This window comes from Camelus dromedarius, chromosome 29, assembly GCF_036321535.1.
Source record: "Camelus dromedarius isolate mCamDro1 chromosome 29, mCamDro1.pat, whole genome shotgun sequence".
Lineage (NCBI taxonomy): Eukaryota > Metazoa > Chordata > Mammalia > Artiodactyla > Camelidae > Camelus > Camelus dromedarius.
The window spans coordinates 9275347-9299273 of NC_087464.1; the positions used below are offsets into that span (position 1 = coordinate 9275347).

The window sequence follows — 23927 nt, forward strand, 5'->3', positions numbered from 1 at the left end:
ACCAGGAGAGAGAGCGAATATGCCAGAGACTGAAAGGGGAGCCGAGAGGAGACACAGCAAGGACCCGAGATTCTGTGCTCCTCGGAGCAAACTATGGACATGCTAATGAGGGAAAATTAACCTTCGGGTTGGGTCTGTGACAGGGGCCCTTCGCTGAATGCCTGACCCAGGGTCTGCAAGTCGCTTCGCTCTGCACCAGAGAAATGAGATAATCGCCCTGAAATCCACCAGCCTTGGTGCTCACGGCTCTGCCACACTGTTGGGGACACTAACCAGCAGCTCCTCCAAAGAAAAGGAGAGCAAATCAGAAGCAACCACAACCACAACCAGGCACAGATAGCAACCCTGTAGATCTGGGGTGAGGGGCGCATTTGCTTAACTCGAGGCCCTCCAGTCTGGCACTTTAAAGAAAGAAAGGAATCGGGCCTGGGAAATGAGAAATATCTTCATCTCTCTGGCTCCAGTCTGTCACCAAGGCCCTGGATAACTGGGCCTCGGTGAGGCAACACCGGGGATAAATGGATTTTATCTCCAGGAACGTGGCCATTGGGCCAGAGGATTATTGCTTAGCCAGAGAAAATATATTGGGGGTCAGGGTAGGGGGGAAGGGATAAAGAACAGAGAGAAGTTGAGGAGGACACACACACACACACACACACACACACACACACACAAACAGACAAAAAAAGAAATTCAAAGGGAAAATTTTAAAGTGGTGTGGCTGGGGTTACCCATCACAGACATTGAGACATTAAAACACACACACACACACACACACACACACACACACACACACACACACACGGGGATTTTATTAAACAAACAAGCCAACAACTAAACGCGCATCAAAAACACATTTGCTCCCGCTGTTCTAGGGAAAGGGGATTTGAAATGATTGTGGGGTTCTGGAAGGGACCTTTCTTGGCCTCCATTGCTGTTCTCTCTCTATCTCAATCTGAGGGTTTTGCAGAAACCTTGAGGTGCCCGATGGAAAAGGGGCCTCCCAGAGGTTGCACAGGGAGGACTCCCTGTTGGAGGCAAAGGGGTCAGGTTTCCAAGTAGAGACATCAACAAACCGCAATCTTAGTGACAGTGACAGCACAAAATTATGTTTAATGTTGCAAGGGGGAAAGGGGAAATATAAAATTAGCACAGAGAAAATGTTTCCCAGACCTTCCTCCCAATTAAGGCCACGGCCTACGGATGGGCACAAGGCGGGGTGGAAACAAGAGGCCAGCCAGACCCACGAGGCCACAGCACTGGGTGGAGGCAAAGGTCGCTCCCCGACCAGGAGTCCTCATTGCCTGGGAGGAAAAGGAAGGCTTCTGGGGAGAGACTCCTGACAGCCCACCCTGTCACTTCACTAGGTTCAGAACCTTCTTTTGGAGAAGAGAGGATGTTCTAGGTGTTCCATCCTGGTGGAGATGACAGTTTAGTGGCTGGCCTGCTCAGTCCCTTCAAAGGCTTTTACATCAGTGATGAAGTTGGTGAAGGGACAGCCCAGCCTGGAAGGCTGAGAAGAAAACGGTGGGGGAGGGGGAGGGAGAGATGTGCAGACCCCTCCCCCCTCCTTTCGAGAACCAGGCTGCCTACAGGGAGAAGATGCTGGGGGAAGTAAGAACTATCTAATCAATTAGCAAGCCCTTCTTTGGAACTTGCTCTCAGCCCTGCCTCTGCTGCTCTGTACAGGCAGGCTGGACCCCACCACTCCCTTATGATGCCCCAGGTCTCCCTCCACAGGTGCACCCCTAGCCCCTGCCAGGGCCAAGGATGGGCAGACTGCCACCAGGTAGTCAAGGGGATTGGCCAAGAGAGAGCCAGGGAGATGGAGGCAGTGGCATTTTCAAGGAACAAGCAGTTTCTTTTCAATGCAGATTATTTCCTAAACTGCTTATTTAAAGAGACAGAGGTGAGAGAGATGAGACAGAGAGAGAGAGAGAGAGGGAGGGAGAATGAATCCCCTGTCCCCATCCTGTTGTGGTTATAAAGAACATAATTTTGCCTTTGTCTAGAAACCACTGTATTATTGTGGTTATTAAAAAACCCGCTTCCCTTCTTAGTATCAGGCAAGGAGAGGACTGATGGGAGAGAGGGTGAATGGAAAACTCATTTTAAAATAATACAAATTAAATGTATTTTAAAAAACTAAACCTGGCTGATAAAGGCAGGAGAGGAGAGACTGCAGTAAGAGAGAGAAACGAGCTGGGGGGATGGATATAGAAAATAGTCCAATTAAAAAAAAAAAGGCTAATCCATGCAGAATAACCAGGAAAAACAACCTGAGGTGGAATAAAGCAGCTACCATTTCCTAGGTGATAGGTCCACGACCTCAGGAAACATGGGGAAGCAGCTCTACCTTGGGGTTATAGTTTTACACTTTGATTTTTAGCAACAAGTATCAAAAGATCTGAACTAATTGATTGTCGAGATCCTTGGCCCTTCTCCAAAGAGCAATATAGATTTAATTGTATGTTGCTTAAAACTCCATTTCTCGAACAGTGTGAAACATGTAATAAAAGTCATAAACCGTATCAGAGATCCCCCCCCAAGCATAAATACCCAACTGACACTGGGAAATCTTAGCTAATACTTTTAATGTGTTAAAAAAAAAAAAGCATCTAAGGGGGGTAGCCATATAATAAAATCTAAACTGTTAATCCATTTTAACTCATTCAAAAAGAACCTGCGGTTGCGGGTGGGATGTTTTGCAGAGGAGGGGGTCGGGGTGAGGACACCCCACGTCAGACAACTGACTTGTTCAAACGCGGTCCATCTAAACCACACTTCCCCAAAGCAAAGCAGGTTGTGGCCTTTCAGAAGACACCAGAATGATCTCGACCCGGGAAAACGGAGCTGAAAATTGCAGCCAAACAGCCTGGCCCGAGCTCTCCTCTCTCTCCCCGAGGCTGGGAAGCCGGTCGGCGGCCGTCACTCTCCGCAGGCCTCAGCCCAGCTTGCTCCAGGGAGAGAGAGAGAGGGCTGGAGGCGGGCAGGAGCGCTCCAAAGCGGCGCGGCCAAATCCCCCTTCTGGCCCTCCCGGGCAGCCTCCTCCCTCTCCATTGTCCGCGGTTATCCCCGACCCCCAGCGGCTGTTCGGGTCCGAAAGCACCCGCCTCGCCCCCACTCCCGGCCCGGGGCATCTCCGAGAAGAGATGAGTCCCAGCCACGCCTGCGATTTGGTCCGGAATCGGCCGCAGCCGCCAAGTTCGCGGCCGCCATGAAGCCGGCGGCTGCGCGCGTTGCGGGCCGTGCCCTGGCGTGGCCACGCGGGCCGGCGGCAGGCGGAGATCTGTGAAAATCCACGTGAGCCGCCCCCTCCTCCTGCCGCCCGCGGCCCCTGACACGGCAGCATTGAAGCCGGCCCGGAGGTCCCCGAGGTCTCCGAGTGTGACAGTACTCAGCATAGCGGGTAGATGGCACAATTTTCTAACATTTAGAGAGAGGAACCCACGCTGGGAGCAATAAGTCCATTTAAAAGCCCTTTATTTAAAAGGAACAAAGATAACTGACAAGCGAAGTACAGAGACATCTCAATGAAATTTCCAAAGAAGAAAGAGAAATCAGAGGCCAAAGCAAATGCGAACTGGGCTTGATGGAACAGGCCAGCGCTTTCCTCCCCCTCGAAAAGAAAGATAAAAGACAAAAAGAAAGAGGTGGTGGTCACTGGGGTTTGTGCGCATTAATGATCACAGTCCAAACCAAATCTGAAAAATCCACAGCCACAGAAACTTTAAAATGGCCGGGTGGGCTCAGCCAGGGCAGGTGGAAGAGAAGCGGGATCTGTTTAGGGGAAGAGACTTGGAAGTTTTGCCTTCGTCTTGGGAGCTACACCCTAATCTTGGAAAATAACCACCTCTGCTTTGACTTGGCGGGGTCCGGGGAGTCTGGAGAAGGCGAGCAGCCGAGGCACCCGCTCTGGGTACCCTCGGAGGCCCTCCCAGGGCCCGGGGAACGAGGCCTCCGTCCTCCAGCCGCCTCCCCTAGAATGGTGCCCCAGGGATGGGCTGCGGGCCCAGCGAGAACCTCATGACCTAAGATTTGGTCAAAGCCTAGGTACTCAAGAGCCCACTCGCAGACTCAGGAACAAATGCTACCCCTTGAAAACCAAGAGGGGCGCCCACTGATGTTGCCCGGTGAAGCCAAGACAGCCCACGCTTCGTCGTGTGCTCTAATACTGCCATCCTCCACTCCCCACCTCCAAACCAGGTCCCCCACGCTCTCCAAAAGACCAGACCCGCAGGCCTAGAGGAGACAGAGAAGGGGGCGAGAGGCCAGGATGGGGGCGGTGCCCCTCTGGTCCTCCCGGCCAGGCGCTGGCCCCGGGCGACCCTGGCCCGCCAGGCGGGCGGCAGAAGGGGCGAGGTGGCTAACGCCCGCAGGGGGTCAAATGATTGTATTTGGGTGGGTGCTTGCCGACATATTTGCTGAGTAAACCTCCCTCGCTGTGCTGAAGGCGAATCCCCGTTGATAAATCCATCATTACCGTTCGGATTCAGGGAGGCAGCCGCGCCACTAAATTCATCTTACATTTGTAGCGCTTTAATAGACATTTATTAAATGCTTTTAGAGAGAGGCATGGGGCGCGTGATTACATCCTAGTTATAGACAGAACATAAAGACCCACGTTAACACCCATTTGCAGGAAGGAAGGAAGAGGTGGGGAGGGGGTGGTAAGGCAGAGTGATGGAGGGAGGAGAGATGGGGCGGGCGGGGGCACAGAGCCTGGGCGTTATTAGCCAGGGCTGCCTGGCGGGGAGCAAGGCGGGAGCCGCGGGAAGTCTCCGGCTGCGAAGCGGAGAAGTCCCCGCTCGCCTCGCAGTTCCCTGGGCTTCTGCTTTCCCTGCACCCCGCCCCCCACTCCGCGTGGGGGGCTTGCATTCTCCACCACAGCGCAAGGATGTTCCTGCTGCTTCCGCTGACCCTTTTCGGTCCCCAAACCCCAACTCCTCCTTCACTTTATTCCTGGCCTCTCCAACTGAGACTCTTTGGAGCAAACCAGGGAGAGAGGGAAGGGAGCCCCCGCACTTCTGGACCCCGCGAGAGAGCTCCTTTAAAGCATCCTTTCCGCCTTACCCACCCCTCCCCACCCCCAAACCAGTTAGCTGGAGAGCTGAGCCAGGCCTCCCTCAACACAAAGCAGAAGGACGCTGTGGCCACGGGGCGGAATAGCCCCGCTCACTGCAATGGTTCTTTGGCCTGACACGCTCTGCTGGTGGATTCCCTCCTCCGCCAGGCGCCAAGAGGGAGCCAAGCCACCTTTGCACCTCCGACCATCATCCTGCCTGAGGACCTGCCCTAGGCTGGCCTCACGCCCCTCGACCTCAATCTCAGGGAGCTGGGCCTGCAGGAATGCCTGGGCCTCCAAAGGGCCTAACCCCTTCCTGAACGCCTCAGGGCCTCACCTAAAGGCCCAGTCCCCGGGCTGCGTCAGTCCTGCTCGCGCCCTCGTTCCCCCGAGGACGCAGCCACCAACCCCGGCCGCGGACAGCAGCGGTCAGGGCTCCTGGCCCTCCCTGGCTCCTGGTAAGGAACACTTCCGCTATCTCAAAGTTGCCATAAGAAAATAAATACAAGTGACACTGTGCTGGGCCAAAGCTCATTAGTTCGTTGTCCAGGCCTAATAAAGAAACAGAAGCGCAAATTATAGAGTTCAGCTTCAACACACGCTCTGTCACCCGATATCAGCGTACAGCGAGCCTGATTCCAATTGCTCCGAACTTGCTGCGCAGTTCGCCCCCCACCCCCTCCTCGCGAGCAGGAGGTTGGGTGGAAAAATATAGTTCCAAAGGGGGTAATGATCATGCTTTTCCTCTCGGAAGCCTGCGCCACCTCATTTCCCATCAGTAATCCCAATAAAATTAACGTCGTGGCTGCAATTGAAAAGAGGAGGGCCCGCGACACTCCTGAAATAACACACTCTCCCCCAGCAAAAGGTAAAAAGCAAAACGGCCCTTTGTTCAGCTAATTAACGAAGGCCCAACTCCGAAAGCAGATGTGTTTGCTTAGCTAATCACAAGCATGTTTCTTTCAAGGAACGTCATTTCGAGGGGGCCGCTCCGGGGGATGGGAAAGGGGGACACAGCAACCCCCCAGGGCCCTCTCTGGCTCAGGGGTCCCTTACTCCAGACTAAGATCCAGAGGCTGAATCCAGGCGGCCCATCTCTCACACCTCTCTCCCCCTTGGTCCTACCCCAGAGGCCCACCAGGCCCCTCAGCACTTGCCCAAAGGCCAGGCCTGCAAGATGCAAGAGGGGGAAAATTAAAAGTTTTAATGACATAGATGCTGTATTAGGGCAGTTTTACAATTCACTTTGAATAAGACACTAACTTATTACAAGTGTGTTATCAGAAGGATGGTAAGATTTATAACTCCGAGTCAGCTTTTCGCTTTAATGACCATGGATGTTAAGGAGAGGAAATCTGTCCTCTATTAGAGGAGATGTGAGTCCCTTCCCTGTTTGGGGGCATTTACAAATGCGTCCAGAAGGGCAGATACCAAGCCCCTTTGTGTCTCTTTATGAAAAATTTTCCCTTTCCCCTTTGGCTATGAAACCGGGTCTCCTTGCTGGGTTAGCACCTCACTCAGCTTCTGAGCGAGAGCTTGGGAAAGAGGGGGAAAAAAAGAGAGAGACAGAGAAGGAAAGGGAGATAGAAATGGGGATGGAAATGGAGGGGGTGGGGGTGTTTCCCAGTCCTCTGGTTCTCGCAGCAAAAAACTATTTCCCTGTCTTTCTTTGCCATACAAAAGATGGCTTTCCCCTAAACCAACACAGTAAGCAAACTTTTAAAAACTGGGGTCCTATTACAAACCAACGCCCAGCACTAACTGCTTTAAAATTACTGCATAATTAGATTTAGTTGAATTTCACCATTAATTAGGCAGCCGCACTGCGGGGAGCCTTTGAAATCTGAGAAAATGGGAAAAATCATCTGAAGCACGTTTTTTTTAAACCCAACTTCAATAAATCTTGACGAGGCCCGGAATTCAGAGAGTACCTCGCTCTCCTCCCAGGCTGGCTGAGGGTAAGGGTCTCCAGGCCTGGGCTGGAGCCGGGATTGGACGTAAGGGGCGATTTCCCCGTCGGCTGAGAGCTTGGCCCGGGCCAATCCACTGCCTCTCCAGCGACCCTCACAAGACCCTCTCTGGGCGTCCAGGTCTGTCCCACGGCCGACCTCGCCTCCTCTCAAACCTATTAGATAAAGGGGATCCCCCGAGGCAGAAGCGCTCCTGTCAGGGGTGCCGTCCAAGCCGGCTCACACATTTCTAGGCCCTGCGACCACCCTCCCGGAACCGGTCCTCGGCCCCTGCGTACCCCCAGTCAGCTCTCCCCACGGAAAGCCAGCTTTCCTCTAACTTTGCCATACAAGCAGCAAGTTGTGATCACGTCCTCCGGCGGGGATCGCGGCCCGGCCCCCATCCCCAGCTCGGGAGGCCCCCATCACAACCCCCAGGCGCAGCCCCTGCATTAATGAGCGCGAGAACTGACCGAGGTCTGCTAACAGTGGCCTCTCCCCCTCCCCCTATACCATTTGAACATTTCAGATCGGTTGAGGATACAGACTTTTTGTAAATTGGTTGTTATTGGGAAGAGAGACTTGAAATAAACTCTCCTGGTTATAAGGGGGGAGGGGGCGAGGAGAGACGGGGACACTGGGTTACCAGTATGTTCCCTACCAATTCTGCTGCTTTAATTAGAGAATAATCGAGGATCGCACTCATTCGCCAGCAAGAGTTTAAAAGAGGGTTTTCTGCCTGCAGATGGAATGGCCTTTAGCCGCCCCCCCCCCTTTTTTTTTCTTTTTGGTAACCAATGTGTTTTCTATTACCCGGCCCTGCCGTGCCTGGCAGCCCGGCGCTCGCGGTGCAGTGGGAGACGCCATGTTGGCTCAGCTCATAGGACCAAGTCAAAAGCGAGCTTCGAGGCAGAGTTTCACACGCTCGAGCTCCCCCTGACCGCCCCCCGCCCCCGCCCCCGCCCCCCGCCCGCCGCCGCTTAATGCACATCCCAGGAGTGCAGCTCCGCGCGCCCGGCACCCCGGACTTTCCGGGGGCGCTGGCGGAATTCCGCCGCACGTAAGTGGGGGGCGGGGGCTGGGGGGCAGGCACTTTTCCGCAGCTGCTGCCAACTCCAGGCCCCCGTCCCTGCAGCCGGCCGGATGCTCACCCAGCCGTCTCCGCGGAACCAGCCCCGGACGTCGCCCGCTAACTTTGAGCTCCAGCCCCTGGCGGCCCGGAGAGAACTAATGGAGAAAGGCCGAGGCAGGGCGACCGCGAGCCGAGCGAACGGGCTAGAATTCCCGCCCCCCCAGCTCAGGCTTCCCCCAGGTTTGTTTGAAAGTGGCGAGGAGCAGCGATCGCCCCTCTCTCTCTCTCCTCGGACTATTGTTGCATTTCGCGTCTAACTGGGTTCTCTCACACCCCCGAGCGCCAAGAGGAGGAGGGGGAGTGGGGTTGGGAAAAGAAATAAAGCGAGCTCAGATCAGATGGAAAAAAAAAAAAAAAAAAAACCAGCAAGGAAAAAGAGACACTTAAAGGGAAAGAGTCGCCATGTTTAGCAGCTTTTTTAAAGATCTCGTCAATTTCACACAGAACGCACTCCCTGGGTCCCAGCCCTCGTCTTTTGTCCAATTCAGTCGCAGCAAAGATCTTTTGTTCTAACTCAGCGTGAAAAGAAAAACTTTCTTTAAATGCAATAAACTTAAACCAAACTCAAGACTCTAAACAGATCCTCCTCTGGCCACTCTAAACATATACAAGGGGTTTTGTTTTAACCGTTTGAAAAATTTGGGGTCCTGTTTTTTCTGCCTCGCAGACCCCAAGCTCATTGCTGAAACTTAGAGAGAGAGAGAGATTTTCAACGTCTAGAACACATGCTTAAAGCATAATAAAACAGGGACTGTCTTTTGCTTTGAGAATCATAAATTATAATTTAATGCCAATAATAATTTACAACAAATGGCTGTTTACAATAAACTAACACAAAACAAACAAGGAAAAGGGCCTGTGTTTTACTTATTAGAGAAACTTCACACACTCACATAGATAACACTTGTAAGAGGAGAAAATAAACCTACAAAACCTCGATCTAGAGGTCATTGATGTTCTGTCATAAGAACACACTTATATGTATGAATGTATCTACAGAAAGAAGCTGAGGGTCAGATGGAGAACTCTGCTCAAATGCACAAATCAGACAGATTTTTCTGGTCTACATGTATTGACTGGAACTGAGTATCAAAGTTTAATACACTTTACAAAACAATCCCTTTTCTTTTCCATCCCCTTACCCACCCCCTTTTAAGATTAAACCACAACATAGTGATGCATGGTGGGGGGGGGGAGGTGCTGGAAAGCCTCAATCCGAACAAAAATTGCAAGCTCCCACACACTGAGCTTCCTCCAAACCAGGAAAAGAGAAAGAGGAAAAAAAAAAAAAAAGATTCCAAAACAAAATAGTGACTACTTCCAAATCCACACACCCTGTAAAGTTTCCTTCTTTCTTTCTTTCTCTCTTTCTTTCTCTTCTTTTTCTTAATTTGGCTTTTAAGGACAAAGGATCCCAAGAGCGGTACAGATTGCATCTACACATCTGAAATGTCAAAATGTCGATGTGTTTTTATGTACATAACTCCAATGGAAAAGATTCCCTTGACCTGTGGTCATGCTTTCACAGAATGAACGTACGGGGGGAGGGGGGGAGACAGGCCAACTGCAATTATCATATATACATTAAAAATAAACCCTTCAGCCACTCTAAGCTATATCACTGAATTTTAAATCCTCTCAACAACCACACTAGATGAGAACCACAGAATATTTTTAAAAATCACACCTACTCAAGGAAGAACTCCTTGCAAACAACTGCCTTCTATTTACAAGGCTGTGATTAGCTTGCTTGAAAGGTCTTCTGCATAACTGTCAGAAATGTACAAAACAGTATTTTTTCCTGATCATAAAATAGGTACTGATCTCAAGATTTCTAATACTTTTCACAATACCTTCCCTAAGCAGGCACTTAAGTGTGACAAATATAAGGGCCTTTTTTTTTTTCCTGGAAAATCCATTTTTAATTAAAAGAAGGATTAGGTGAATGGGGGTGGTTTACTATATCAGTATGGCACTTCCTAAACCATAGACAAACCATTAACTTCAGCTCCCCCCCCCACACACCCAAATTAAACAGGCAAATACACTAGTCTACCTTTGAACAAACTGGCTGAGGGGAGCAAACAAATTCAACCCCCCGGCCCAGCTCAGCGAGAGCTCACAGGGGCTTCTCCATGGAAAGACAGTGGGGACAGCCAAACAGGTTTCAGATATCAAATAATATTTTAATTTCTGAATACTTTCAATTTTCCTTGGAATATAACACACAAAGACTCGACCAAACAGTTCAGTTATTATAACTTTTACAGTATACAGAAATGTTGCACTTAAAAAAAAAAACCTTCAGTTTTTTTTAAAACACAAACTGTAAACTCTAAGATACTGAATCAATCACGTTACCTATAAGTGCCAACAGTGTTATTTTGTCATGCTGATTTCAATGGTATTTTTTAAAAAGGGAAAATATCAACAATTATAATACAAAGGGTTTGCAAATATACAAACAGATATAGGATTTTCATAACAATTCAAGAACTAAGCGGGACCCAATTCAAATTACAAAAGTTCACTTTTTATTCAAAACCTCAGCATGTGTCTTGGACACATTCCTTGGCTGCCAATAAATTCCACAGTTCATTCTCTTTCTTAAAATATTTTTAAAAAGCTAGGTTTGTCATGGTGTCTTTTCTGGGGGGGGGGGCAGGGGAGGGGAAGTTAAGTGTTGTATGTGGTTCCTCCAGTTCTCAAATTAGAGTGCTCAACTTCACCTAAAATTTTTGGTCACCACTTGTAAGTGCGTTTCCATCATCTTTGAGTTGCCTTTTAAAGTTTTATGTCTTCCTATGATATTTTCATGGACTCAGTTTTAATTCTTGCAGAACATATATTTTAAGGATACACAGTTTTTAAGAAGCCAAGATTATATCAAAACTTATTATAGAACCACAGAATAAACTGGTTTGGAACCAGAAAAGTACAAAAAAGAACAGCTAGAGGTACATAGACACAGGACAATTAATAATTTGGAAAAAAAAAAAAGACTTACTTTCTCCATTCTGCTAATTGTCTCCCAATCTCCTTAAATGCACTTTAGCAATATTTTTCAAAAATTTACCAAAAAAAAAAAAGAAAAAGACTAATTTCCTTTTTATACAAAAATGATAAGTAGCAAGTTGTTCTGACCGACACAGGAGTTTTTCTTTTTTAATGCATTCTGTAAAAGTTCATTTGACAGTCTTTTTTTTTTTTTTTGGAAATTCACAGTCCATTAAATTCTTCCCCTCTCTTCTTTTAGCAAACTTGTAACATCCTTTTATATCCTTTCTTAACAGAAGGAATTTAAGCAAACAAACCAGTCTTTTGCCTTTTCTTTCTCTCTGTTTCACTCCCCCTTCTTATTTTGATTTATTTATTTATTGAATAGCCATATACGGCCAGTTAAAACTGCTGCCGGACAGTAACATATCCCGGATGAGGGTTTCGATGGGGGTTTTACCTACCAAACGGACGAAAAACAATTGCTCTATGACTGAGGAAGAGACGGTGCGGAGGGAAGGGAGGCGAAGCAAAAGCTTTCCGAATCGCGTTGGTTGGTTGGGGTACTGGCTCCTAACGTATTCTTCCAAAGCACACTGGGACTTTTCCTGCAAGCTTTCCACATGGGCTACATCAGAGAGACCACAGGCATCTGGAAGAAAGTTTAAAAAAAAAAAAAAGAAGAAGAAGAAGGACAAGGAGAAGGAGAAGAAGAAGAATTCAGTCATCAGATTAAGAGGTCTGAAATGGGTCACATGAGGTGTGTGTACAGTGCTCTGTCAAACTGCCCCGACCAGAGTCAGAGCAAATGCCTACGTACTGAAAACTTGGGGGTGGGGGGGTGGGGTGGGGGGAAGGAGCAGCAGAGCGCAAGAGATGATCCTGGGGCATTTGCTTTGAAATAAAACACAGCTCCACGCATTGCAGGCTTTCCCTGTCCCAGTCCTCAGGCTGGGTCACTGAGAAGGCCCAAGCAAAGTGCACTGGGTGAATCTGGCTCAAGTCAGTAAACAGACAGACAGACAGATGATACCAAAACTGCCAGTGCTCCGCCCCCTCCTCCTCTGTAAATAATAGTTTGGCTTATAATTATATAGTTGGGGGGGGCAACAACCTGGCCCAGCCCTGAGTAATGGCGCCCACGACCCAGCCTCAGATTCTCCCCAAAGAGGGCGACTCATTTTTCTCCAGTCTTTGAAACTGATTTAAGTGGCCCTTTAAAACTGATCTTGTCAGTTTAGCCTATTGAAGGGCAGCCATGCAAACTGTGATCTCTCTGTTCATTTGAGCTGTTTCTTTTCCCTCCTTTTCTTCTCTCTCCCTTTTTCTCCTACCCTCCCCACTTCATTTTTTTTTAAACCCAAGTCCCTCCAAGAAGAAACCCCCTCCCCGTTATCTTCAGGAAAACACTTTTCTTTTTCGGATACGTGAAAATACAATAAGTGCCTTTGAAATGAGAGGCTTCTCAGTGAAGGCGGTGCAGGTTGTGACCTGACCTTTTGGGGCTCCCCAGGCAAGACTGGGGCTAACACATGCATATTGTGAATCCTTAGAACAGATATTCAAAAACAGCCGACACCGAGTCCACCCCAAGAACCAGAAAACACAAGCAATCTCTTCATGTATGGATCTAGCACTATGCATGCATGTCTACAGACTGCATAGGTGTCTGTGATCAGGAATTAAAAGATCTGTTTGCATAGAATTCCTTCCCTCTACATCGTGCGGTCTCCCTCAGAATCAGATAACAGGAACCTTTATCTCTTTGTGAGGCAATTTGCATTTTCCACACAGGCCTCTACATTTTGCAAATTGTAAGAAACTAAACTATTAACGACAGTAGCAGGTATTTCTTTCCTTGAAAGACCAAGGGTAAGTCTAAGAGCTAACAATGATATCAAGAAATGAACTGCCACCCTGATGGTCTGGGAACGTGGGCTGGGTGCCGGCTCATGGGACGAGGGTAAGGGAAGAATCTGCCTGTGGGTTTGCATCAGGCATATGTTCTAGTTATGACAGGTCCCCTGAGAAAAACAATCCAGACCCAAGCCTCTGCATACAGCCCTTCCTTGCCCAGACACTGCCCTTTAATTGATTACCTTTGATTACTTTCAAAGGCAGATTTTGGGGTGGGGGGAGATTTTATGTGAAAAGCAACAATGTATGAAAGACAGTGGCTTAAGGACTTAGAACCCACAATAGATTCAGCTAATGACTTGGGTCCCCAGATTTCCTTACAACAATGAGGAAGAGATTGTGGATCTTTTTTGTCTGCCACCTGAACGACACTGCTCTCCTAGTGTGTCCTGATTACAGGCTGCAAAAACTGTGGTGGGTGACTCGGTTCCAAGTCCCACTAAGGTCCAAATGCGTGTTATCCTGAACTGGGAACCCCTTCCCCTCTCAACCATGACAAAGGGATCAGCTGACAACTTAGAACAAGAATGTGGAAGGGGTGATTTCCACCCACCTGGGCTCTGCTGAACTCAGCCTGGAGGCAGCCAAAAGTCTCAGGTGTGGCCCAAAGTGGGAAGCCAGACACCTTCAAAAATCATTTGGCCTCAAGAGTTAACTAATATTAGATCTATTAGTCACATGGGTTAAACTACCTGCAAACTAATTAGATTTCATAACGCAAGCAATGATGGTTTTGTATCTCCAGCAACACTCTTATCCAGCCCAAGTTGGCAGACACTTTGGGTTGTCTGAAAATTGCCTTAAGTGTTTGCCTGGGCAGGGGAAGTGAGAGGCTGGAGCCTTCAACCCCCTGCAGACATTCTGAAGAGTTGGGCTGGCCCCTTTCTTCCTCTTGCCCCTTCCTGACAGCCTTTTCCCCTCTCCTGGCAGTCTGCATTGTTTTCATGAAAATATGATTTTGAAAATTGCTGCCCTCAGGTTGGGTTTGCCTGGAGCTCCAACTCCTACTGAGTTAGCAGGCTAACTTCCTCCCCACCCCTCCCCGCAGGGGCCAACTTTCCCCTGCAGGGATGATACCAGGATGTTCCAGGGCCTAGGGGCATCTCCCAGAGGCTCAGCCAGGGTGACAGAGAAAGCCATGGGGCAGAGGAGATTCCACACGCTCAGCTGGCCCCACGGGCCTGGGCTAGGGCAAGGAGCAGGAACATGCCTCTGAGTCTGGCAGGAGGGGAGCAGGCCTGAGAGGCTTTTCCATGGCCCATTCTGAGAGTCTGTGCCCCAAGCATCCTTCCTGTAGCCCAGCCTTCCTCTTCTCTCCCCAGAACAGGCCTGGTGGGGCCCAGCAGCTCTGCAAAGTTCCCATTCCAAGTTGGCACTCAACAGTTTGGCTTTTTAAGGGGGAGGCTGGGCTCGCTCAGGGGGCTCCCAATACCTTAGGCCCTAACTCTGAGCAAGGAGCATGAGAGGGCAGGGCTTCATCCTACCTGAGGTGAACAGGACTATGGCCTTCAGGCAGCTGTACTCGGCGGAGTCGACGTGCAGCGCTTTGAGCTTCTCCACTTGCTCTTGGAAGATCCGTATGTGGTCCATAAAGGCGACCACCCGGTCGGCGGACATGGGCGAGGCGTGGAGGCCGGCGGCGGCCAGGAGCGGGGCAACGTGGAGGGGCATGGAGCACTGTGCTGCGTTCAGGACGAACAGCTCGCTCCAGGTGAGGCGAAGCAGGGCCACCTGGTCGGTGATCTGCAGGTCAGGGAAGAAGGGGATGTTCCGGGCCCACTCGACGGCGCTGAAGAGCATCCGAGCGGCCAGTTCGCAAATGTTCTCGATGCCCATGATGTTGTTGGGCTGCATGCACTGGCTGCCGAAGCGCGACGTGGGATAGGGCTCGGCGCGCAGCAGCAGAGAAATATATCCGGACAGGTACGAATGGCAGTTGAGGGGGTCCCCGTTGGTCAGCGCAAACTGCCCGTGTGTCGGCTGGGTGGGCGGCATCCTGCCCCTCTGCACGGCTGCGGGGAGGAAAGGAGACACTTCGCAGTTAATGACCAGTCTGGGTCCCCTGCTCCCCAGGCAGGGTCTGCCCCAGCCCGACCCCCACCTGACCCAGACCCCAGCGCCACGCAGGAACAGGCAGGCCTGCCCCTCTCACCAGCGCGCCAGGGCCACAGACCTGGGAGTCGCCAGGAGCCCGGCAGTACTGCTCTCAAATCGCCACCCAGCCAAGCCCTGGCAGCCAGGGCAGCACACTTGCCTCGGAGGCCCGCTCCGGGCTGGGCGGCTGAGGACCCAGAATTGGCCACTTTGCCTCGGGGTCCCCAGCACAGTGGGCGGGATGGAGCATTCTGGGGACATCTTTCTTCTTTGCTGCTAAACAGCTGATATTTTTTTATTGATTGGAGGAGAGGGAGCGGGAGGGGCGAGGCTGGGGGAGGGTGAGACGCTTTTGCAAAAGACACAAGGGTTCACCCCGGACGGCCTGTGGCCAACCCGGAACGGGTCTCCCCCAAACCCCGAAGCCCCAGCCCCGCGGGCAACCCCCGGTGAGAGACGAGCTGAGAGCCGAGGTCTGGCGGCAGCCTAACCAGTGTGCTCGGAGGAAGAGAGACGGAGGGAGAGGGCGGAGAGGCAGGCCGGCCGAGGAGAGAGGAAGCTGGGGAGAGGCGGAGAGCGGGCGGCCGGCGCAGCCTGGGGAGGGCCCGGGAGGGCCGGGGAAAGCCGGCCAGGCTCGGGCACGAGCTGTTATCTGACGCCGGACGGGGAGAGCGGCTCTCGCAGAAACACAAAGAAACCCCGGCGTTCGCTCGCCCCAACCCGGAGCCCGCGCCCGGCGCCGAGCGCGCCATTGGCCGAACACGGCTCGCGGCGCTCGGCGAATTTCATATCACAAAGACCCAACTCGCGCAGGGCGAAAGCAGCCGCCCAGGGCCCCTCGCCCACCCTTTCCCTACTCCCGATCGCGCTCTCCTCCTTTCAAAAGTGAAAGGAAAAAAGAAAACAGAGGAATTTTTTTTTCTTTTTAGCAGAATGTTAATCCACGGAGGGTCACATGAGCGCTGCCCGGGCGGCGGCGTTAATACGGCGAAGTGCATAAAATTGCCATTTGTAATTTGAACCTCCTGTACAAAAGTACAATCTCAGGGTTGTTTTTTTTTTTTTTTTGAGAGGGTGGGGGTTGGGGAGAGGGGTGAGGAGGAGGGACATATGTTGAACATGCAGGAAAAACAAGGAGAGAGAAAGGGAGAGAAACAGAGGAAAGAGAGAAGTAAACCAGATTTTAAAACACCACCACCACCCCATCCCCTGCAGAAAGGCGAACTCCAATGAACTGGCAATCAATGCAAAGAAAATGAAAACAGCCCGAGGAGAGAGTAGAAGAGGAAATCAGTCGGCCAAAGCATGCGGATTTGGGGGTCTGGGTTCCAGTGCAGAACTTGCTTCTAGTATAAAACCCCCTTCAGCTGCAATACGGAGAGAAGAGCTTGGGGCTTCTGTGTCCTTACCCAGAGCAGGCTAGCCAAACGCACCCAGGGCCCCGGGACCCCAGGCGAGGGGGTTAGAAATGAGAGGCCGATACCTTCCCGTCTCATGCCCACTTTGAGGCACTTTTTGAGGCGGCAGTACTGGCACTGGTTGCGGTGGTGCTGGTCGATGGGACAGTTCCGGTTGGCGCGGCACGTGTAGCTCAGGTTCCTCCGCACGCTGCGCTTGAAGAAGCTCTTGCAGCCCTCGCACGTGAACTGGCCGTAGTGTTTGCCGCTCGACTTGTCCCCGCACACCACGCACTCGATGTGCTGCTGCTGCTGCTGTTTGTCGCCGCCCGGACCGCCAGGGCCGCCCTGGCCGCCGGCCGCCGTCTGGGCCGGCGTGCTGGCCGGGCCCCCTTGGCCAGGCGTCTGTGGTGTGTGCGGGGCGCCGGGCGGCGGGCCGGGCACGGGCGGCGCCTGCGAGGCCTGGCTGCCCTGAGAGCCTGGCACCTCGTCCTGGGGGTCGCGCCACGTGCTGACTACCATTGCCATATCTATGGGGGCCGCGTCCGGACTTCCTGCTCCCCTGGCTGCGGGCGGCGGCGGCTCCCGGGTCTCGGGCTCCGGCGCGCCGCCTTTTGTGTGTGCAAGGGTGCGAGAGGGCGCGGGAGGGCGCCCCGGGTGGCTCGGGGGCTGGTTGGATGAGGTTGGTTAGTTTTTCCTTTTTTGTTTCTGCTTTTGCAAAGTTTTGTCGATTGCTTGTCTGGCCCGGTATGTTTGTTTTGTTTGTTTCCCTCGGTTCAGCTTTGTTGCTTTCGGGGGGCTTTCCGCCGGGAGGGGAGGGGACGGGGCCAGGGGAGAGCAAGTGGGAGCAGAACGTGGAGAGAGAGGGAGGGGAGGGAGAGCTGCAAGTCGATTGTCTGGCTTCAAGACAGAAGTAGGAGGCAAAAAAAAAAAAAATCTCTCCAAAGATCTCCCTCGCTCTCACTCTCTCCCTCCCTCTCTCGTTCACTCTCTCGCTCTCAGAGCTGGTGTGCAGCCGAGGAGTTGGAGGAGGAGGAGGAAGAGGAGGAGGAAGAGGAGGAGGAGAGGCGACTGTCCGGGGGCCAAGTCCAGGGCAGCCCACAGTCAGCCATTCAGGAAAGCCATCGAAATCAGGAGGACTAGGAGAGCAGAAGCGCCGGTCTCGGGCGCGCCCAGAGAGCCGGGCAGGCCGGGGCGGAGGCCAGCGGCCCGCGGAGTGGCCGGAGCGCTGCCCGGGTCCGGGGGAATCAGCATGAAAGTGGTCCGCGTCGGGCGCTGCGCGGCGTCGTCCTGGCGCTGGGCCGCCGCCGCCGCCTGCCCCCGGCGCCCGGCGCGCGCCTCGCTCGCTCCGGCCGCCGCCGCCCGCTTTCGCCGGATAGAGGCCGCTCGCCGCTCCCTGCGGGCCGCCTGGGCCGCCGCCGCCGCTGGAGCCGCCGCCGCCGCCGCAGCCGCCGAAGCCGCCGGGTCGGGCCCGGAGCCGCCGCGTCTAGCGCCGCCGCCGCCGCTGAAGTCGCTGCTGCCGCTGCTGCCGCCGCCGGAGCCGCTGCTGCTGCTGCTGCCGCCGCCGCCTCACACACATAGGGAAAGAGTCAACTCGCCGGCGGCGGGGGAGAAATGATAAAAGAGAGAGAGGAGGGCAGATCACCACCTAGAAGCACATCCTTCGTGCGCAGAGGGGGGAGAAAAAGACGAAGAGAAAGAATGAAAGAGGGGAAAAAGGCAGCACGGCACCCGGAGAAAGAAGGCAACTCGGGGAGAGGAGGAGGAGGAGAAGAAAACACACACGCGCGCACGCACACACACACCGCGGAGAGAAAAGAACAGAGAATCAAAGTGATCAAATATGCTAAAAAGGGGGGCGCGGGAGGGAATGCGATTTATAGGCGCCGGGGCTGGCAGAAGTGGCTTCTCCGCGATCAGCTCACTGAGCTCTCTATATAGTGAACTTTGACACGACTGCTGCAACTTAGCGCACGTTGCCATGGCGACGGCGCGCCTTATAAGGCAGCAGCCGGGGTTGGCCTGGCCAGGCGCGCGCGCGCCGCCCCCTCGCCGTCATTGGCCGGAGCGCGGCGGCCCCGCCATGGCGGCCGCGGGCTCAGCCCGGTCCTAGCGCGAGCGGCGTCGCGGCCGCGGCGCGGGGCGCGCGGGGGGCGAAGGGGGGCGGGGAGGGGGCGGCCGTGCCGCCGCCGCCGCCAAGCGGGGGATGGGCCCACGCCGGCCCCGGGCGCGCGGCCACGGCTCTCTCCGCACCCCGCACCCGAGGTTTCCGCCCCAGCGGGGAGAGGAACGCGGCGCGCACACACAACGCCTCTTAAAGGCTCCGCGAGAGGCTTTGGATGAAATCGAGGACTTCGCCTCTCGCAACTTGGCAATGCCACGAAATCCGCCGCTCGCGCACCACCCGGGACTCCCGGCGCATCTTTGTGCCTACGGTGCCAGAGAAAGAGAAAAGTTCCCCTTTCTTTGCAGAGGGGTAGTGAGTGGGGTGGGGAGGTGCCTCGAACCGAGCTTGCAGGCATTTTCCAAACGAAAGATTTGGTCAAATCGGCGTGATGGTAGACCCTTCCCTTAATCAACTGGTCACTTGCTTGGTTTGGTGGCTATTTCTTTTTCTTTTTCCTTTTCGAGAAAAACAGCCGTTCAGTGGCTGTCTTTTCCTTGTAGGGTTAACATTTCACAGGTATGTGGCCTGACATTTTAATTGCTCAAATAAAGCATCTCGGATGCTGAGAAGCAGAAGTAGACTTCGTCTCATTGTCATGACGCAATTAAAATCAATTTTCCTCAGCTTTATCCTTTCTGGTTAGTTTTAGCTAACTCGCAAGCCAAGGTCCTGCCACACACCCAGTCGTGGTGAGAGGTGAAAAGACCTTTCTGCTCGCTGATGGCCAAGCGGAGGCAGCCTCCCAGCCACCCCTGTGCATACCCTCTGTACACACATGTAAGCGCACATGTATCAGATGCACATTTGTCAATGTATACAAAGACTTTAGCGACAGTGCTTCTAGGTCATAGAACAGTTGAGTACGACTTCATTGTTCCTCAAGTTCCTTTTAAGCATTCATACAATCATTAAAACACACCCAGAGATTCTGCCCCAAATTGGGAATAATACCAAGAACAACTCACAAGGACCACGCACAAGCCATATTCTACCTCAAGAGATTCACTGCAATGAGAACAACTTCATTGCCTGTGCCATTCTGTTCAATGTGCTAAAATCATCAAGCCGGTGGTGTCTCTGAATTCCAGGGTGTTTGGTTTGAAACATCAAACATCTAGAATTGCACCTCAGCACACACTATGTTCCAATGCAGCAACCTTTCTGTTCGATTGGGACCAGTTGGTGGATTATGATTATTGAACATTCATAGAACAAAACTGTGACTCCATCATACACGCTTTGCACCAAGAAAAAACTGTAGACTGGTAATCCAACCAGGTTTGTGAACAAGTACGGTATTTTACACAAAACACACTGAGCTTCAGGAAACATGAACACATAGAAAGAGTAAGTTAATGACCACAGAAAAGCATCCTTGATAGTTTTAAAAAATCGACGAGATGAAGATTAAAAAAAAATAAACCATACATATCATTGACATTTGTAGACTGTACTTTGCATTCAATACCCTTTATACATGCAAGCAGAACACAAGGTAGGAACTAATTTCAGATGGAGGCAGATAGGGGCTAGTTTTTAGGGAAGGAAAGTTCCTTCTTATGTTTCATTCTTGAAACCTTCTTAGCCTTTTACCCTTTCTCCACTGAAATCACATATTTCACTAAAGCTGCAGGTGCTGGGATGATTTGAAAGTTGTTTAAAAAAAAAAACCTATAGTGGACACTGAACTATCATAAACCTGGTGTGTAATGAGACTGCCACAGAGCGAAGGCAGGCTGAGAATTTCAGGTTGATTAGAGACACAATATAACTTTCTCCCAAAGAGGACAAGCAGGATGGAAAAGAAATCATTTCAGAGAAGGTTTTTTTTTTTTCCTTCTCTTTTCTTTTTCTTTTCAACCTCTCTGATGCGAGGAATTGCTTAATGCTACAAATATCAGTAGATTGGGGGCAGACTCAGCAGAGATGTGGTAGGGCTGGGGTTGAGACAGGAAATCTAATGAACATCCCCATCCCAATTTAATAGAAGATAAGAATAATTGATTATAGGGAAATCCTAAACTTGCCTTTAGAGTGCAGATACTTTCACAGCAATATGACCTTTTACAAACATGCAGTGGGAAAATTTTGAGGAGGAAGAGCTTCCTCAGTCCATTTAGAGATTTTAGGTATTTGAAGTATGCTCTGATGGCCTCAGATTTAAAATGTAGGATTTCCCAACCATCTACTACAGATCTGGAGCCTACGAGGCACACGAACACAGGGCTGCCATGAAGTTAAGAGGTGTTTTACTCTGTACTTTAGGATTCCTTCAGTTATGGGGATGCTATTAAAAAGCAAATAAATAAATAAATAAACACACCCCAAAACAACAACAACAAAAAGACCATATCAATTATAGTTAATATGATGGTATAGAAGAAAGAGGGCTGCAGACTGAGAAAAAAAAAAAAAGAGGGGAAAATATTTTAAAATGTCTTCTTCAGAGATGTTTATTTTCCTTGAGTAAAACAGCTCTAAGTCTAAAAGATAAATATCAATATGTTCTTACTGTTTTTTTAAATCCAGCTCAGTTTTTTTTTATTGCAGATATAAATTTATTATAATAATAAGAATGGCGAGCTTTAATTTGGCCAGAGAAAGTTGGAAAAACATTTGTCTTACTGTAGGAGGAAAAAAAAAAAAGCCACCCAGGAATATGATTTTCTTGCAGAAAGTGGCCTGAAGGCTGTAATTCTCCACAAATTAAATCACAATATGAATGCAGACCCCAGCAAATGCCGAGTTTAACTCTGAACTCAGTAGAAACCAGTTCTGTCCACCAGGATTCATTGAATTCCTCTTTCCCCTCAATCTAGTCCGTGTGTGTTTTTCTCTTCCACCACACTGGAGCTCCATGAATAGGGAAAGGGGCTTCCATTGTGTACCTCTGAACTTCCAAGTCAATGCAATTTTTAACCACTGGCTTGTGGTACTTTGAAAATCACCAGGGGCTGTCAGAGTTGGGTCCTCTGAAAAATTTACAGTGCTAAATCAGAGCATATGCTGGGAGGGAAAAAATTGCTTAAGATTGGAGCAAGTACAGTATCTGTCTGCCCCCTAGTGTAAGAGTCCTCGCTGCCTAAAATTCAACTTTAAAAGAAAAGAGCTCTTAAAGGGAAACGACTTTGTGCTCACGTAGGCATAGGAGAATGAAACTTCTATACATTTTAATCTGAATAATTCTCCAGGATTTAAAATTAATTGGCTCTGGCTTGGTTGGACCGGACTCGGATCTCGCCACCTCTGCGTTTCCCGAGTCCCTGGCGGAGAGGTGATGATTTTTTTTTTTTCCTGAACTGGGTTTATGTGCGTCCCCCTCACCCCCTCCTCTCTTTTTCTTTCTCTCTGTCGTCTCTCTCGCTGGCTTTTTAAAAATGAGGAACCGTTCCTTGAATGTTCTGGACAGAGCACAGAATTGCTTAAGTCAGCCCGACGCGGTTGTAATAGACAGCAAAAAGGTAAACGTTTGCCTGCAATCCGCACGCCAGCTCCACCACCCCGCCCGATGGTGAGTACCCTTCTCGTCGCGGTTCTCCTCCTAGCTTAGCCGAGCGCTCGCCTCCCCGAGCCGCGGCCGAGGGCGCCGGGCAGAGCTTCCCTCCCTCCCTCCCTGCCTGGCTGGATGTCAGTTGCACAAGGTTGCAAAATGCAGCGCAGAGGCAAATCGAACAGTAAATTCTGACACTTAGCGCGAGCCTAGCAGCTCCTTTGCTAGAAAACCGAGTCGTCTATTGCTTGGAAAAAACATGCCTCTAGGACTGGTTTTTAGTTTGTTCTATGGAAGGAAATGAGTTTGAGGAGACAGGACGAGGAGATGGGAGGCACCGCAGTCTTTACGCTTCGGTTTAATCATATTTTGGCAGCTTTGCAATTGTATTTTCCCCCTCTCCCCCCTGCACCACTTCTCCTACCACACACATGTAATAAAATATGGCAATGCATTGAATTGACTATCCCCCCTTCCCCGAACCCCTTAAACCACAGTCCTAGGCATTTCATACACGTTAGCAACCCGATTTTTTGAAAAACCCCAAGTCATCCCCAGCCCCACAGAGCACAAGGAGAAAAGTGAGAAAGGAGAGAGAGAGAGAGAAAAAAATACTGTAAGTAAACATACCAAAACCATATTTGCCTTGTTCAAGGTCCCAAACCGCTTGCATCTTCCTTCTAAACTGGAATAACTCTCCTTTAGTTTGGCGGGTGAAATAAACGCTTTGTTGGCCCCCTGAAAAGATGTGTCTTTGATAATTAAAGAGAATCTCCTCCTCGGTGTTTATCTAAGCGATTGTGCAAACTGATAAAAAGTAGGCACTAGCCTGCAGGGAAAAAGAGGAAAGGTGAAGGGAGAGATCTTCCACCTCAAGGAAGTGCTTCCCCATGTATTAGGCGCTCTCAGCCTTGGAAAGCCCTGCACAGTAACTTTAGAGAGACGAGGTTTCAGGGAGCTTTGTACATAGCTGCTGAGGAATGCAAGCCTCGCCTTTAAGAAAAAAAACCCCAAACCGTAGGTAGGAGATGTCTGGAGTGATCCTTGTCTCTCATCTCATTCCTTAGAAGGAAGAGTGCGTTGTTACACCTTGTTTGGGGCTGGAAAGACGAGACTTTAAAAACACCCGTCCAATTGAAAAAAATCTCCCAACTTAATGAGTTTAGTCGGAGGCTGGAGCAAACGGCTCAGCCTTAGCAGAAAACCGCCAACAACTAACTACAGGCGATATTGCAGAGCAAAGACGACCCAAGGCACAGCCAAATTCCACTGTTTGGGGTCGAGAGGGATGGAGGCTAATCCTAAAGCAAGTTGGAAAAAAACAGAGGTGGGAGAGGAGGGGGAAAAAGCAGCAGCCTCGAAGACTGGCAGACAGGCTTCCCTCACCCGGGATCAAAGATAGAATTTGAAACAGGAGGGCAACATTTTTCCTAGGAATCTGTTGGAATCCTCATTTTCTACTTTTGACTCAGGTCACCCCCCCCAGCGATTTTCCCCTCTGCCCTGCAGATTCATGCCCCCCATTTTCCAGTTCCCATTCTAGAACTTTCCTGAAGAGGAAACCTATTTCTTTGGGGGGGAGGGGTTCCCCACTTCATGTCTTCAGATAATGAATGCTTCATTCACCCCCTCCCTTCATCCACCTCCCCAAATGCATAAAGAAAGCAGGAATACAGTAACTAGGGAAAATTGAGAATAAACTATACTGCCTCTTGCAGT

General features: G+C 50.9%; 1 protein-coding gene and 1 long non-coding RNA gene across 10 annotated transcripts in view; one reads left to right on the plus strand and one right to left on the minus strand.

The window, feature by feature from the left end:
* Nucleotides 1–9424: 9424 nt before the first annotated feature.
* Nucleotides 9425–23489, minus strand: NR2F2 (nuclear receptor subfamily 2 group F member 2). Of its 2 annotated transcripts, none has more exons than XM_031440494.2 (3): nt 22839–23489; nt 14545–15072; nt 9425–11795 (listed from the first exon to the last, which is right to left on the minus strand). In XM_031440494.2, the coding sequence occupies exons 1-3, from the start codon at nt 22879–22881 to the stop codon at nt 11521–11523; spliced, it is 846 nt and encodes a 281-aa protein (XP_031296354.1). In that variant the 5' UTR covers nt 22882–23489; the 3' UTR covers nt 9425–11520. The 2 variants fall into 2 exon arrangements, with proteins under 2 accessions (XP_031296354.1, XP_010974011.2); XM_010975709.3 differs by lacking the exon at nt 22839–23489 and adding an exon at nt 16638–17360.
* The window catches only part of LOC105085444 (uncharacterized), a 150459-nt gene continuing 148280 nt past the window's right edge, over nt 21749–23927 (plus strand). For 2 of the 8 annotated variants that reach the window (XR_010378253.1, XR_010378251.1), the window contains exon 1: nt 21749–22229. This is a non-coding gene — a long non-coding RNA (uncharacterized LOC105085444). The remainder of the gene's footprint in view (nt 22230–23927) is intronic. The other 6 variants (XR_010378249.1, XR_010378250.1, XR_010378254.1 and 3 more) reach the window with 4 other exon arrangements.